The 17,019-nt window shown below is 33.4% G+C and overlaps 2 protein-coding genes and 1 long non-coding RNA gene across 5 annotated transcripts in view; 2 read left to right on the top strand and 1 right to left on the bottom strand.

Moving 5' to 3' along the window:
• The window catches only part of Bin1 (histone deacetylase complex subunit SAP18), an 85,704-nt gene extending 75,481 nt beyond the window's left edge, over positions 1 to 10,223 (top strand). Inside the window, exons 4-10 of one of the 3 annotated variants that reach the window (XR_013873949.1) lie at positions 2,055 to 2,154; positions 5,246 to 5,342; positions 7,103 to 7,233; positions 8,105 to 8,236; positions 8,580 to 8,696; positions 9,631 to 9,734; positions 10,144 to 10,223. Coding sequence is in view for 2 of the 3 variants with exons in the window: in XM_080145796.1 (XP_080001922.1) it covers positions 2,055 to 2,154; positions 5,246 to 5,299; positions 5,740 to 5,782; positions 7,103 to 7,233; positions 8,105 to 8,236; positions 8,580 to 8,694 (575 nt within the window). In the remaining variant the exon portion in view is untranslated. Of the gene's footprint in view, positions 1 to 2,054; positions 2,155 to 5,245; positions 5,343 to 5,739; positions 5,783 to 7,102; positions 7,234 to 8,104; positions 8,237 to 8,579; positions 8,697 to 9,630 lie in introns of all 3 variants that reach the window. The other 2 variants (XM_080145796.1, XM_080145795.1) reach the window with 2 other exon arrangements.
• LOC145304028 (uncharacterized) overlaps positions 1 to 17,019 on the top strand; it is a 105,021-nt gene that overhangs the window by 75,474 nt on the left and 12,528 nt on the right. Inside the window, exons 2-3 of the mRNA XM_080145787.1 lie at positions 15,553 to 15,636; positions 16,462 to 16,559. Of these exons, the coding sequence (XP_080001913.1) occupies positions 15,569 to 15,636; positions 16,462 to 16,559 (166 nt within the window). The 5' untranslated portion in view covers positions 15,553 to 15,568. The remainder of the gene's footprint in view (positions 1 to 15,552; positions 15,637 to 16,461; positions 16,560 to 17,019) is intronic.
• Positions 4,218 to 4,913, bottom strand: LOC145304035 (uncharacterized). The gene is made up of 2 exons (XR_013873952.1): positions 4,557 to 4,913; positions 4,218 to 4,517 (listed from the first exon to the last, which is right to left on the bottom strand). It is a non-coding gene; the product is annotated as an uncharacterized LOC145304035 (long non-coding RNA).

Here is a 17,019-nt window from a genome sequence, read left to right as displayed (position 1 = left end):
ATGAGTCGCTCTCATGAGACAGCGGGTCAAGTCATAATGTGCTTGAACGTGGAGCTTAATAGCCCTATACTAGTGGCTATAAAAAAGTGTCTCAGACTACTTAGGCCCAAACCATAAGAAACTATGACTAATCGATCAATCAATCAATACTAGAGACTTTAAAATTGGTACCTACTACTGCCATGTGTGATAAAATATCAGTCAGAGTAGAAGAATGCCTTTGCCCTTAAACGTCAAAAAAGAATCTTAATGCTGCTTTTTCTGACAAATGACCCTAATAGTGAGAGTGTGGGGAATGCCTTTGCCCGTAAAAAAGCGCTACTCATTACAATGCAAAGTTAGGACTTCCTGACAAGGTTTTTTCAATCAGTGTTGGTTTCTTAACGTAATATCCTTTAGAGGGCTATAGAGAATTTTCCCTGATAGAGATTAAATACTAAACTTCCCTGAAAATAATGGTGCAATCTAGGGTTGGGCCGGATATCCGGCGATTTTCAATATCCGGCCTGATGCCAAATATTGAAACTATTCGGATGCCTGATATACGGCTGATTTCCAATGCCGGATATCCGGTTTTCGGCCGGATATCCGGTGATTTTTAAGCATTTTTTGATGCTTGCCAGATATCCGGCCATAACCTAGTGCAATTGTATTAAATAAAAAATTCTTATTGTTTTTTTTTATAAAATTAAACGTAAAAACTACCTTCGTTCATAAACCTGACTGAAAATAAATATTGAAAAGACCTAATTAACTCTTTTCAATAATTCTAAAGATAATTTTTTGTTTTTCAGGTTGTTAGGATGAATATATCTCTCTCTCTTCAGAGTAATGTTATATAATATCTCACTCAGGTTTTATTTACACAAATAGGAGCATTTTAGAATATTTTTTTTTGTGATTAGTTAGAACTAGACATTTAAGAAAGAGGGAGGCGGTTGTGACACCTTTTGAAACCATAACTGAAAGTTAAAGGAAATCAACTAAAAAAGCACTGAAATTTAATTTGGTGTGGCTGTTGCTTCAAAGAGGTACAATGTGGAACTTTGAAGAAACGGCGGCGGAACCGCCGCTGTCACCGATTTTTTTGGGCGGGAAATTGCGGTAGCGGCGGTTTCAACAACTTTTCTACCCAGTTCCACATTGTACCTCTTTAAAGCAACTGTCATTCCAAATTTCAGTGCTGTAACTCTTTTTTTAAGTTTAATTCATGTAGTTTTGGTTTCAAAAAGTGTCACAACAATTGTTTTTTTTATGTTTAAGAAAAATAAAAATGTACAATATTGGGGTAAAATACATAATTAACTGTTTAAAGTGACTAAAGTTAGCTTTTTATAGCATAATTTGTTTTAAAGGCAGCTTTTCGCGAAGATTAAATTAAAAGTTTTATTATCATTTTCTTTTTATGGGCCCTAATACCGTTATATTTTATGAATTTTATTTTATTTTTCGTGCAAAATTGTCTAATATACTGAAATACATGCTTTTTCAGTATAACTCAGAACTGGTTCTAATCCAGCTGAAATAAATCGGATTCTAATCCTATCATTGTTTTATTGTTGAAAGTCGGCGGATTACCTAATTATGATTTTAGCCAGCTGGCTGCGGTTGGGGCTAAAAATATAGACTGTTTCGTTCCTAAAAACCGGTGAATATTCAGTATTTTAGCTACTTTATAGCTGCTTGATAAATACGTCATAAGACAATAAAAGTTAGGTACTTATTTTGACTCCAACTAAGGTTTTTTTTTAATGCAACCATCTCGTAATCAATGCACAAATGGCACTTAGAATCTAATGTCTGAGCAGCCAGCCGTTAGCTGTTAGGTACTTTTCCAACTTTTTGTTCGATTTTGGAAAAATATACCTATATATTCATGCCAAGTTTCATTTCGAAATTGGATTCTAAGTGCCATTTGCGCAATCGCATTGATTACGAGATGGTTGCATTATAAAAAAACCTTTTTAATATTTTTTTTATTGCGTTACTTATGTACTTAATTATCCCTATTAATAAATGTAATAGGGTAAATTTTTATTATGAAATATTACCAGGACGTACCCCCGAGAATGAGATCCAGATCTATACCTGGATGGATGCAACCCTGAAGGAACTGACAGGTCTTATCAAGGAGGTCAATCCTGATGCCAGAAGGTATAATCATTGGTAATTAATACTGTTACCCAAAGTTTTATAACCACATTTACTTATTCGTCGTTGGCTAAACTTTGGGTACTTTAAATGAATTGTGTTTTCATTTTAAAAACTAGTTGTGTCCAAACTTTATAATCAAAAATATAATATGAAGGTGTAATTTTGTTTACCATCATTGGAAATGTACATCAGTTTACCATCCATTTTCTTATCCCTTAATATCCAGGGCGACCACTGCATACTATATATACTATTTATACTATATAGGATGAGTTTGGATACTATATCATACTATATGACAAAAATTTACTATATATACTATATAATATTACCTTTATTTGACCAAAATTTACTATATATACTATATGATATTAAATTTAAATAACAAAAAACGAATATTGTCAGTTTTGAGACAACGCCTCTGAAGGAGCGTTTTGTCTTATTTTTACAATAGGTTTTCTCCTATTTCTAGCCCCTGCGGGGGGCTTTATCTCTGATGGGCAATAATTAACCTTTGACTTACCTAACCTAAAAATGCATAAAGCTCTACAGTAATTGAGAAAATCCTGAAAATATATTATTGTTTGTGATTATGTTTTCAATATCAGTTATTTTTCATAGAATTAACTTAACTGGGAAGGGAAAAGTTTTGCCACTTTCGCTTACTCCGTGATTATTAAGCTAGGTATTAATGTGAGACTGTAGGTTAGTTGGGATAAAAGTTTACTTTTGGGTATTAGTTCACTTTGATTTATTTATTTTTTGGATAGGTTTCCAGGTTCAGGTGATGCAGGCTGGAAGGTGGTTTTTGGACAGGTAAAAGAATTTAAAATTTTTGTTTGATGATTAAGAGATCAACTTATATTAAACAAAATATGCACCTTTCAGGATGTTATTAACATCTGAAGAAAAAATTAAAATTAGCCTCCTTGGTCAAGTCCTGCAGGCCTCCAGGTTTACTCTGGACAGGTAAAAAATATTTTTTTTTATTTTAAGAGTTAGAGGTCAACTTTTAAAACAGAATATGTGTTTTTGATCTTATTAACATATCTGAAGAAAATGTATAAATCGGCCTCCAAGTTTAGGTCTTGCAGGCCTCCAGGTCCACTCTGGACAGGTAAACAATCAAATTTCTTATATGAAGAGTTAGAGGTCAATTTATATAACAGAATATGCATTTATTTGGATAATATTAACATATTATATACTAACATAATATTTTACCTGTCCAGAGTCCATCTGGAGGCCTGCAGCACCTTAACCTAGCCTGGAGGTCGATTGTCATTTTTTCTTTAAAACACATAAATAGTATCTAAAAAAGATGCTTATGTTGTTTACATGAACTCTGAACTCTGGCCAAAGCGCTCAGCTCCCTAGCCTGCCTAGCCGCAGCGCTCGGCCCCCTTGCCTGCCTAGCCGCAGCGCTCGGCTCCCTAGCCTAAAACCTAACCAAACCTGAAATAGTTGTTTGTCTTTGTCAGGGGGGGGGGGGGGTACTCAAATTTTCAAAATTGAAAAAAAAATTTCTAAGAGGATAACGCCAACTAACCTTTAACCCCTTTAACTAACCTTTAACTCCGGTACCACCGCCATATTTTATTCAAATATTTTTTACTGACCTACCTAAAAAGATTTTGTTTCAATATCTTTAAAAGCTTAGAAGAGGCACTGAATGTAATTTATATCTTAATAAACAAAAATTTGAAGAAAATAATGACCAAGTCCCCCCGCAGGGTTGGTTATAAGGGAAAAAATTTTTGAAAAAAAATATCATGGTTTTTTTTAAAGATACCAAAACTTTGGGTAATTAGTGACCCAGCCCAAAAGATTTTACCCAATTATCTTTAATACTAAGTGAGTAGCACCCAAAATAAAATTGGCGGTATATTGTGGCACGAGTCACCACATTCCCCCCCCCCCCCCCTTTAAAATTTTGATGTTATACCTGTCCTGAGTCCACCTGGAGGCCTGAAGCACCTAATTCGGGAGGCTAATTTTATTTTTTCCTTAAAATATATCAATAACATCAAAATATAAGCTCATTTTGTTTAACAAATATTCCATTAACTGTTCAAATCAGAAGTTTGATTTTTACCTTCCTAGAGTCCACCTGAGGGTCTCCAGCACCTGAACCTGGAGGCTAAATGTCATTTTTTTTCTTCAAATGTGTAAAAAATATCCAAAAAGATGCATACTTTGTTTTATACGTTGACCTCTAACTCTTCAAACAAGAAATTTGAATTTTACCTGTCCAGAGTGGACCTGGAGGCCTGCAGAACCAGATCTTGGAGGTCGATTTTAATTTTTTCTTCAGTTATGTTAATAACATCCAAAAAGATGCATTTTCTGTTTTATAAGTTGACCTCTAACTATTCTAATAAGTTTCTGTTTTATAAGTTGACCCCTAACTATTCTAATAAGAAATTTGAATTTTTCACATGTCCAGAGTGAACCTGGATGCCTGCAGGACCATAAATTGGAGTCTGATTTTAATTTTTTTTCTTCAGATATGTTAATAACATAAAGATACATATTTTGTTTAATAAGTTGATCTCTAACTCTTCAAACAGAAATTTAAATTTTTTTTTACTTGTCCAGAAACCACCTTCCAGCTAGCCTGCAGCACCTAAACCTGGAGACCTATCCAAAAAATGATTAAATATACGTGAAGTTCTACCCAAAAGTAAACTTTTATCCCTAATGACCTATAGACGAATATTAATACCTAGCCTAATAATCAAAGAGTAAGCGAAAGTGGCAAAACTACCCCCCCCCCTTATATGTGAAATTTCTTTGATAACAGCTTTGCCTTGTGTTATTATTGATGATTTATATACTATGTATTACTAAATAAAACAAAGTCCGATACTATATCATACTATATGAGTAAGAAAAAATATACTATATATACTATATGGATTAAAAAAATATACTATAAAAATACTATATTTATTTGGTTTTGGAGTGGTCGCCCTGAATATCCCTGATATAATATTTTTGTGCATTTTCCTCTCAAGTTTTTTTTTCAATTTTGAAAACTGAACGAGCGCTTGGACACCTAGCCTATAACCTAAGCTTATTTTTATTTCAGACGCAATACCCACTTCAATTTCCGAGTTATCTACCCAGACCTAAGATCAGGGAGGTACTGTCACACAGAGCTAGGCTCTACAGTTGCTGGTTCTAAGGTATTTTTCTATAGAGAGATAGTTAGGGAGATACTGTCACACGGAGCTAGGCTCTACAGTTGCTGGTTCTAAGGTATTTTTCTATAGAGAGATAGTTAGGAAGATACTGTCACACAGAGCTAGGCTCTACAGTTGCTGGTTCTGAAGTATTTTTCTATAGAGAGATAGTTAGGGAGATACCGTCACACAGAGCTAGGCTCTACAGTTGCTGGTTCTAAGGTATTTTTCTATAGAGAGATAGTTAGGAAGATACTGTCACACACAGAGCTAGGCTCTACAGTTCCTGGATCCAAGGTATTTTTCTATAGAGAGATAGTTAGGGAGGTACTGTCACACAGAGCTAGGCTCTACAGTTGCTGGTTCTAAGGTATTTTTCTATAGAGAGATAGTTAGGGAGATACTGTCACACAGAGCTAGGCTCTACAGTTGCTGGTTCTAAGGTATATTTCTATAGAGATACAGATAGTTAGGGAGATACTGTCACACAGAGCTAGGCTCTACAGTTGCTGGTTCTAAGCTATATTTCTATAGAGATACAGATAGTTAGGGAGATACTGTCACACAGAGCTAGGCTCTACAGTTGCTAGTTCTAAGCTATATTTCTATAGAGATACAGATAGTTAGGGAGATACTGTCACACAGAGCTAGGCTCTACAGTTGCTGGTTCTAAGCTATATTTCTTTAGAGATACAGATAGTTAGGGAGATACTGTCACACAGAGCTAGGCTCTACAGTTGCTGGTTCTAAGCTATATTTCTATAGAGATACAGATAGTTAGGGAGATACTGTCACACAGAGCTAGGCTCTACAGTTGCTAGTTCTAAGGTATTTCTTTAGATGGCTAGCTGCATTAAGTGCATTTGACGAGTTTAATTTTAAGTCTCGATATTTTTAAAACATCGCAAATTCTTTAATTTTTTTCATTTAGGTATATCTTTTTAAAATACATATTGTATCATAGAAAATCACAGAGAACAAAACTGGATTTTAAAAAAGTTCAAATTGATTTTGTGGTGCTATCCCTTGAACAAGGATAATTTGTTTATAAGTGGTGCAGGGTAAGCTCATGTAAATTTTCAAATTCTAAAAAAAAATTTTTTTTTTTGGCGGAACCAATGTTAAACATTCTTAAAATTGAGACTGAAATTAAAGGGGGTGGTAGGTTTTGCTAAAAATCCGTAAAGGTGTCTTAAAGACTTTAAAATGGGAGTAGAACTCTAAAAATTTTTATGGCACTTGCTCTAATTTATATAGTACAATATACCTAGTACATATCTTATACCACATTAAAGCAACTGCCATGCCGAATTTTAGAGTTCTACTTCTATCCTAAATTCTTTAAACTCACACATTTACGGAATTTTAGCACAACCTACCTCCTCCTTAGTGGGAATATGATCTTGACGAACTCAAAAAAAAACTACTTCCTACCTTCTTGATAATATGCTTCAGTGAATAAGTACATTTTTCGTACGTTTTTTTCTAAAACCGTTCAAAATAAACGGGTATATTGTATTCCCTTTCGTGGCAACGCACCTTAAGGGACGATTCTTGTTTTTTCTTTTCACAGTAGCCTTTCTCCTATTTCTAGCCCCTGCGGGGGGGGGGGGGCTCTAACCCTGTGGGGCAATCACCTAACCCAATATAACCTAACCTAACCTAAAATAACCTATCAAAAGCCATTTTAAAAATACGACGAATCGCCCCTTAAGATGCGTTGCCACGAAAGGGACTATTCCCAAATAAACTTTTATTTGTAGGGAGTGGACGATGCAAAGACTTTGTCTGAATGTAAATTCACGATCGGAGACTACTTGGACGTTTCCATCAGTCCACCAGGCATGAGGGGGGATAGGATGGATTATGGCAGGCGTGGTGGCATGAATGACAGGTAAAATATTAGGGTTGGCAATACGTCCAATTTTTGGACCGGATTCGAATTCTAAAAAAATCCGCCAAAAAATAAACGGATTTATTCGTGGATTCCGGATTCTTTTTTTTTTATGGATTCCGTATTTTTGCAATACTTTCAAAGGCCTTTTTTAAGATAAATAAAGGGATTAATTTTTTTCGGGAACTGGGAAGAATCTAAAGCTGCGTTTTTTCTTCATATTTTCACAGTAGCTTTTCTCATATTTCTAGACCCTACAGCGGCCAAAATGACTGTTAAAATTAAAATATATATTCGTACCATAAAAAAACTCTGGATTCCAAAATTGTCCAAAAATTGGACGGATTTCGGATTAGGATTCGGATTGCCAACCCTATAAAATATAAAGTGACGTCTCTATTGTGAAGAAAGATGATTTAAAAGGAGCAGTTGGGAGCGGGATCTAACGGGATAAGACAATGGTCGATCAATTGATGTACATCCCCAATGATGATAACACTAAACTACCCCTTCTGTAGATTACAATTAGTGGTTAAAATGTTTGTACACTTAACTTTATCAACCAATCAATCAAAAATCATTAAAGTCCCCAAAGTTGTTAAGCCAACAAATAAGAAAATGTTAATTTAAAACGTTGGGAACTAGTGTAATAAACAGCCCATTGTCCCCTATTTATCTCTGAGATGGGAGATAGTTTGTGGACAAAATAAAGTATGCTAAAATAAGTTAGTTAGAAGAAGAACATGGGAAAGCAAGAAATAGATGATGAATGTTAGAGACTAAAATTTATTTAGTATTAAGTATAGTTTTATCGGAAGTTACCATGCAAAATATACACCCCTGAAAATAATAATAATTTATTTTAATTCAGATTCCGAGGCGGCCGTGGAGGTGGTGGACGTGATTTCGGTCGTGGCGGTGACCGCAGAGACATTGACATCCGTGACCGGGACAATGACAGAAATGACCGCAGGGGAGGTGGTGGTGGTCTGGACAGACGAGGAATGTTTTATGTCATTGAAATCACAATCATTTTATTTATTTGGAGGGATTGACACCCTCCAGTCCTCCCTAAATAAAATTTTAAAATTGAAAATAAATTGGAAGGATATATGAGGGAGGTGGGAGAGGCTATTGGCTAAAGGCGAACCCACTAGTTAATTTAATAAATTAAAATTAATCATTTAAACAAAAAATCTAAATTCTTTAAAAAGTTTTGATCAGGTTCCAAACATTAAGAAATTTTATGTTCAATAACAAATGTTTCCTAGCCATTTTAAGATTCAAAAAAGAGAACTTTCATAATTGTAAGAATTTACACAATGACATAAAAATTTCACAAAAGGTGGCGATGACAGACGTGGTGGCGATGACCGGCGTGACCGAGGTGACCGTGGAGGTCGTGACCGCAGGGATAGGTCCCGGTCACCACGTGACAGGTCTAGGGACAGATCTGTATAAAGGTACAACATGCCCCCTGGTTTTCGCTACTCTGAAATATATTTCATTTCTCTTCCAAGGGATAGTTACACGAAGTGCATTTATTAACAAGTTTGATTGTAGCATAAGTTACAAGAATACCATCTATTTAACATAAATAATATTGCATTAAAATAGAAAGCAGTCAATTAGACACCACCAAAATAGTCATAATGCTGTTTTTTGTGAAAACGGGACAGCAATTTATGTTGCATATATCCAAAAAATATGATTTTCAAGTCTTGATATTTTTAAAATTATCTGGTAAAAAAAGTAATTCTTTCAAATATATGTCCTATAGATGTAGTTTGAACCGTTGAACAGAAAATAATATGCAGTTCACTAAATTCAAGTTTAAATGCACTTCGTGCAACTACCCCTTTTATTCAAAACATGTTGATTTTATTGATTTTTGATTGACTGACATCAAATTGTCTACAATACTAAAACTGCAGTCAATTTTTTGACATTTGTCAATGTTGTTTTCGTTAAGTCTAAGTATTTTAAACATTCTAAAATAAAATATCATTATGTATTCTTAAGTTGATTTTTCAGACATTTTCCCCAAAAATTTTGTTTACCCTCTATTTTTTACACTTTTTATGTTGAACCTATGTACCACTGTAAGTTGTTTTTATATGTATTATACAGGGGTTTTATTCTGCAAAAGATTCATTTTTTCCTCTGCTGCAAAAAAATTTTTTCCTCCTAGTTTTTACCACCAAGAAAGGGGAAAAAGGAAAAATATTTTCAGAACTTTATTTTATTCATATCATTCCCCCCTTCCACATATTCTTTGGGTTTTTTTTCACCAAGGAAGGAGGGGAGAAAGTTGGAACAAATTTGCAGAATATACACCCCTGGTATTATTATAGTTAATTTAGGTAATTGTTGTTAAATGTATTTTTTTTATTTCAGATGTTTTTTGTAAGCGGTTTGAACGGGCTTAATCTATGGTTTTTTTGTTGTACTATAAATATTGTGTTTGCATTTTTTCCTCTTAAACTGAAAGACATTTTTTGGTAGGGTTCTCGTTCTCAATGTAAAGGGGACAATATATAACATTCTAGTAAACTTAAGCTGAAATAAAATGTTTTTTTTTATTGCTAGAATAGTCATTTATCGTTTCATATTCGAAATAAAAAATAATAACATTAATTTATGGTTTTGTTGGTCTCAATTGGTCGAAGACCCAGGTCAACGAAACTGGCATTAACTTTATTATGTGTGAAAAATTTCACTAATCGGGTACTTTAATTTTCATTATGGCTCAGAACCTGTTCTGATCCAGCGGATGTTAATTCAGGTTTCAAAGACATTCTGGAAATTTTAACTTTGAGACCATCAAAAACGTCATTCACGCGTAACCCTGTATTGGTTTCTTTTATTATTTGATTTACGAGAAATTTACTCCACCACTCCCTTTATAAGGATTTGTTTGCACATATGTTTTTTTCTGTCAATTATTGTTCGTACTTTAATGTTCATCAAATAAATTAAAAAGTACCTAATTGAATGTTTTTTTTTATTTCATTTAATGTTTTTTTATATGTTTAAAACTTTAATGTATAGTTGAACAAAGAATAGCAATCAAATATGTACAAGGTTTCTAAACATTAAAAAGAATACTTAACAAAATCTGGAGGATTTTTTTGGCAGTCACATCTGTTGATAAAATACACTTTTATATCTATAACAGGGGTGTATATTCTGCACAAGATTAATTTTTTTCCCTCCTAGTTTTTTTTTCCAGCTAGGAAGGGGAAAATGGAAAATATTTTCAAAACTCTTCTCCCCTCCCACATATTCTTTTATTTTTTTAGGATAAAAAAAGATTTTCAGTTCTTTTAATTTTTACATTTTCCCCATCAATTACATACTTTTTATTCCCACGCCCCCCTCCTCCACTTTAGCAGGGTCAAACATGCAGAATATACACCCCTGAATTCTATAAGTTTTGACAGCAAAATTCATCTTTGTTAAGGAATTTTGAAACTAATCTATATTCTATACACATACCTACCTACCTAAAGTACTTAATCATTTTTTCAGCATGCCTTTTAACTGTTTTTTATTAATCATTTCTTTAAAGCCTCGTAGTAAAGGTAAGCTTAAAATGTCCCAAAACTTAACCAACATTCTATAAGGAATACCATCTGGTCCTACACTAGAATTTAAATTGGCTGACTTAAGTGACTCTTTTAATTCATTAATAGAAATGTCTGCCTCTAATTTTTCTCTATCTGTGTTATTTAATTTATGTTCTAATATTTTTGGGTGATTTACATTATTGCCTAAAAAATCAACGAGAGAAGAGTTGGAAATAAAGGCTGTACCAAATTTATTTTTAAAGTGATTTGTTAAAAACTCATTTCTTTCTTTCTCGCATGTAAAAGATTCACCTAAGTCATTCTTAATTTGTGAGATAGAGTCAGCTTTTTTTGAGTTTTTTAGCAAACTACTAAATGCTTTTGAAGCCTTTTCTGCATTTAAAATGTGGAAATACCCAGAAGTCTCTAACCTACGATAATTTTCTTCATCCTCCATTTTACATAGACTGTTTTCAATATCAATGATTTTCTTAAGTACAGTTTCATCTTTGACATTTCCACACTTCAACGCATTTAATGACTTAGACAAATCTTTTTGTATTTTTCTACTGCTCTTAAGAAAGTTTGATTGAAAGCTTATTATAGAATTTTTAATGCAATTTAACAATACTTCAAGGAAAGCATCATGACTAATATTTAAAGACATTTCATACAAGTCATTTAAAGGGGGAAGTAAATCAAAGAGATAATTTATAGCCCTATCTTTTTGTTCAATCCAGAACAATACTAGTCTATCATTTTTAAAGTCTGTCAGACTTAGGTCATTCTTTAATCTAAATGCTAAACTTATCTGAGAAATGATGTCTCGTAGATGAAACTTGTTAGATGTAAGATGTGGTAAAATTAGACTTATAGCCAAAAAAAATTCTGACCTTTCAAAAATTAAATCTTGGCGGACAATTTTTTGTTTGTCTACTGTGTACAAAATTTTCTCTGGGGTTATTGACAATAGGTTAAAAAAAGTAATTGACAAAATAAATATCAGATCTCAAAAAGCCTATTCTTCTAAATACACTATTCAGGAAAATTTGATTCAAAGGGGGGGGGGCGAAAGTGACACTTTTTGAAACCAAAACTAAGAGTCAACAAAGGAACTGAACTAAAAAAAGGGTTACAGGTCTGAGATTTTGCATGGCAGTTGCTTTATAGGGGTACAATATGGAACTGTGAAGAAACGGCGGCGCAACCGCCGAAAACCGCCGTTTCCCGCCGTAATTTTTGTTGCCTTATCTCGGCGGTTTTCGGCGGTTGCGCCGCCGTTTCTTCACAGTTCCATATTGTACCCCTATAAAGCAACTGCCATGCAAAATGTCAGACCTGTAACACTTTTTTTAGTTGAGTTCCTTTGACTTTTAGTTTTGGTTTCAAAAAGTGTCACTTTCGCCCCCCCCCTTTATGAACTAATTTCTAAAACTTTAGCTTCTAACTCGTCTCTAGCAATTGCTTTAATTGACTTTCACTCAGCCTTTGACTGTATTGGACATGAATATTTAAAAGATGTATTAGAATTTATGAATTTTGGCCCTAATATGATAAACATGATTTTAACATGCATGAATGATAGATTTGCCCACATTCTTACTGACACTGGAATAACACCAAACTTTCCCATGAAAGTTGGTTATATGCAAGGTGATAGGCCAAGTCCTAACATTTTTAAAATTGCCTTAACCCCATTATTACTTATGTTATCAATTAACAATGAAATTGTAATACCAAGAGCTATACCTTTTAAATTGACTGACACTGACAAACAGCCTGACCCTGAATCAGCATTTGCTGATGATTGCAATGTTGCATTTAGTCCAACTGCCATTGCTTTGAAAACTATTTTTCAAATTCTTACTTTCTTTGCTCAAGTTTCTAATTTAAGAACAAATGTTAACAAAACTAAAATTTGTATAATAGGTAGGATGCCATCAAATGATTTTTTTCGGGAGTTGGATGTAATTGGAATTGACGTGGTTGATGAATTTGATATTTTAGGTTTACATTTTGATTCAAAACTTTTAAATATGCAATATAATTGGAACAAAATTGTTACTAAAATGTCGAAAATTAGAAATTTTTGGGCACTTTTCTACCTTACTACACCTGGTAAAATTGCTATTATAAAGGGATTCATGTTACCTTTACTGAATTATGTAGGGGCAGTTGCCTATCCATCTGAAGAAATAATTTCTCAAATTGAAAATCTTATTATTTCTTTCTTATGTCAAAGTAGACCAATAGCAAAATCCAAAATCTTTTCAAGTGCCGAAAATGGAGGTTTAGGAATACCAAAAGTAACAGATTTTTTACGATCTCTAGATATTTTAATGTATAAAAAATCTTTATCCATAGTTGATACTTGGTCTTCAGAATTAAAAAATACAAGATGCCAAGCAAATGATCCATTTTATTTTTATGAAAAATTAGATCAGAATATTAATCCCATTTTATCAAGAATTATTGAATCATATACAATATTTTCAAATTCATTTTGGCTAAAACATGACAATATAAAAGACATGAGAATTTTTAAAAATGATTATTTTTGTAATAGTGATAAACAAATTGTAAGCAGGGCTATTTTTACAGAAACAACATGGTTACGTTATGAAAATGATATTAAGTTAATTTGCTTTGGAGACCTTTTAAATACTGATAATGTATGTCTAGATTATAGAAACTTTAACATCAAATCAAAGGTCAATTTTAATTACATGGAATATCTGAGACTTAGGGGATTTGTTCAGCACAATATTGCTATATATAGGTGTAAACTTTCAAAACCCCAAACTAAAATCAGTTCCCTGTTTTTAAAGCCAAAAGTAAAGTCAAAACATTTTCGTTACTTCTTATCAAATGATGAACAGAGGATAGAAAAGTGTAATACTTATTTAAATAGGTATAACTGGGCGAAAATAAGAGAATTTGACATAGAGAGAGAGCGTAAATGGCAAAAAGTCTGGAATTTGTCCTTTATTCCTATAAACATAAGAGATTTCTCGTTTAAATCAATAAATAATTTTCACTATTTTAATGCCAATATCGCTAATTTTAGGCTAGAGTCTCCAGAATGTACACTTTGTAGACTGGACAGGAATCTACCCGCACCCAAAGAAACTGCCCAGCACTTTTATCTGGACTGTCCTGTCACCACTAGTATTACTGCCAACTACTTCACAAACCTTCTACAAAATATTGAACATAATTTTGAGTCAAGCTGGCTGTTAGTAGGAGTTCCAAAAACGCTCACCAGTAACATCATAACTGTATTGAATATCGAAATTATTCTTGTGTTATTTTTCATCTTTCAGTCAAGACTGAAAAAAAAGCTTCCATTAAATTCAAATCTACTTGAATTTATTTCCTTTCAAAGAAAATTTTTGCTTAAAAATAAAAGTTATAAGCTAGGATATGAAAAATTAACAACAATACAATTTGACCCTGGATAAAATTCATTTCTACTCTGTCGGTTAGTCAGCTCAAGTATGCTATACAGGGTAAATACCTAGGTAAGGGACCAGTCGATAATGATCCTCTGGCGACTCTTAAACCTAACAGGGTCAGAGCTGTCTATTATCAGAATACATGTCCCTGCCCCTCTCATCTTAATTCAGTCTGCTAAACACATCTTATATGTGATACACTATTTTTTTTAATGATGGGAATCCGGATCCGGAATCCGAATCCGGAATCCGCCAAATTTTCGGCCAATTTTGGAATCCGAATCCGGATCCGGAATCCGTTTTTTATAGCGGATTCCGGATTCTAAATTGGTAGGCTAAAATTACCTTCTTGAGTTTTTTCTTACAACTCCCTCTTACGTAGCACTTAAATTTTTTTCTACATAACAAATTTTAATAATTACTAATGTGATGTAAATGTTTTAGTTATGCTGGAAGTCAACAATTTAAACAAATCAAGGCTTTAACCAAGTAACATAGTGATAAATTAACGAAAAAAGCTATCCCTCTGTGACGGACGGCCTTTTAAAATACTGCTAGAATCCGGAATCCGAATCCGGAATCCGCCAAAAATAAGAATCCGGAATCCGCAAGAATCCGTCACTTTTTTTGACGGATTCCTTCAGAATCCGGAATCCGAATCCGGCCCAAAAATTCGACGGATTCCCATCCCTAATTTTTTTGGAGGCTTTATTGATGACTGGGCTAGGGGAATACCACAGGATCTGTGACTTGAGTTATAGGGGCAATACCAAGGTAAGGGACCAGTCGAAAATTATCCTCTGGCGACCCTTGTACCTAACAATGTTAGAGCATTCTGCTCTTAATAAAACTGTCCCTGCCCAGGATCTGTGACTTGAGTTATAGGGGCAATAACAAGGTAAGGGACCAGTCGAAAATTATCCTTAATTCATCCTCTGGCGACCCTTGTACTTAACAGTGTTAGAGCATTCTGCTCTTAATAAAACTGTCCCTGCCCATCCTTTCTTTAATCAGTCTGCCAATCACACCTTAAATGTGATCCATTATAATCTGAGGAATTAAAATATGACTGAACAAAGGGAATGTCACAGATTGTAAAAATCTTTTTTATTTAACCAATGTAATTTTGAAATGCTATTCTTTTATATATGTGTACATAAACAATTTTTACCCAACTTGAATATTTTAAATGAGTTTTAAATTAATATTGTTATACTTTTAATGTAATCTTTGTAAGTAAATGATAAAGACAAATAAAGAATCAAATAATAATAATAATAATAATTTTTTCAGATTTAATAAGATAATAAAATGGGAATAATACAAGTAACAACACACGATGTGATCTACCCAATTCTTATCCCGTTGTTGTCGTACAGGCACAAACATATATATAGATCAACTCTCACGTGAAATACATTACCATTACTTTTCTATGGGTGATTTATTTCTATGATAAAGGAGGTTGGTGGAACCCTCCCCAAAAATAGTTCAAAACCTTCAGAGGACCTAAGAAACGCTACATTGTAAAGGAGAACCATATCGGTTAGCGAGATCCTTCGGTACAGACATATATAAAGATCCATTTACTTTACTAAAAGGATACCTATTATACTTTTTAAAAGCGAAGCTTTTCTATAATTAGGGTCGGTCCGTCCGTCCGTCCGTTACAGTTAGCTCTTTACGTTAATTTGAACAGGTTAGAATTGTCCTATCGATTTCAAACTTTGCATGCTGATTCCTAAACAGTTAGGTACGACTTAGAAAGCGCAGCAACTCTATAATCGTTACCAGAAAGTCCGTACGTTCATTCAAAACAAGCTGATTTTTACTTTTTTGACAACAAATTTTTGAATGGTAAAATTATCCTGTTCATCTGATTTTTTAAATACTGATTCCTATTACGACAAGGTATAGTGTCATAAGCGAAGCATTTCTATAATCAAGTCCTAAAAACGTCAGTATGTCCTTAAACAGTAACATGTATTTCATTAGTTTTGCAACAAATTTACTTACAATTTAATTTGTATAGAGATATGCATTAATATTCAGCTCTGACACTCTACAAGTGTTAATGTTTGTTTGTCATACCATTTTAGAGCTTCGCTTTTATGGATGTTGTCATCCTTTTTTATAATAGTAAAAGCTTGATTTTATTCATCTTTCAAAGCCACGAGTACAGTTTGATGTATGTTTGTGTACAGAGATTGGTTGAATCTGAGATTAGTGAACAAACAGTTTAATAAGTTAATATTGGAATATCTACCCCTCAACAGAGTCTTGTATCAACCTATTAGGAAAGGTAAAACTTTACCAGTATTATGGCTTCCAAACTGATTGATATCCGATGGAATATAGCTTAACCGGTTATGAGCCATACTCAAAAATCATGTAATGAAGTTTTATTTCTGGTTTAAAATGTTAAAAATGAAATCGGTAGGTAGGTAGTTTCACGTGCATTTTGTTTTTAATTTAGTTTTTGTTATTTTATAGATTTAAACTACATTTATTTTAAGGAATTTCAATTAGCTTACATGTTGTTCTAAAAATAACCAGACTTGAAAATCATATTCTTGTGGTCTACCTATGCTGAGATATCTAGTCTTACTTTTAATAAATAGCATGAATTCTAAATGTTACACAGTATTATTATAACTTGAATTAACCTAGGCTTGAATTATATATAGGCTAAAACCATCCCGGTACCTATGTGAAGCTTTACCAAAAAGGAGAACTAAATCAGTTCAGTAATTATGGAAAAT

This window comes from Acartia tonsa, chromosome 13, assembly GCF_053477335.1.
Source record: "Acartia tonsa isolate MP-2025a chromosome 13, ASM5347733v1, whole genome shotgun sequence".
Taxonomy (NCBI): domain Eukaryota; kingdom Metazoa; phylum Arthropoda; class Copepoda; order Calanoida; family Acartiidae; genus Acartia; species Acartia tonsa.
The sequence above is the reverse complement of the archived record's forward strand: the minus strand, read 5'-3'. Positions and strand labels throughout refer to the sequence as shown.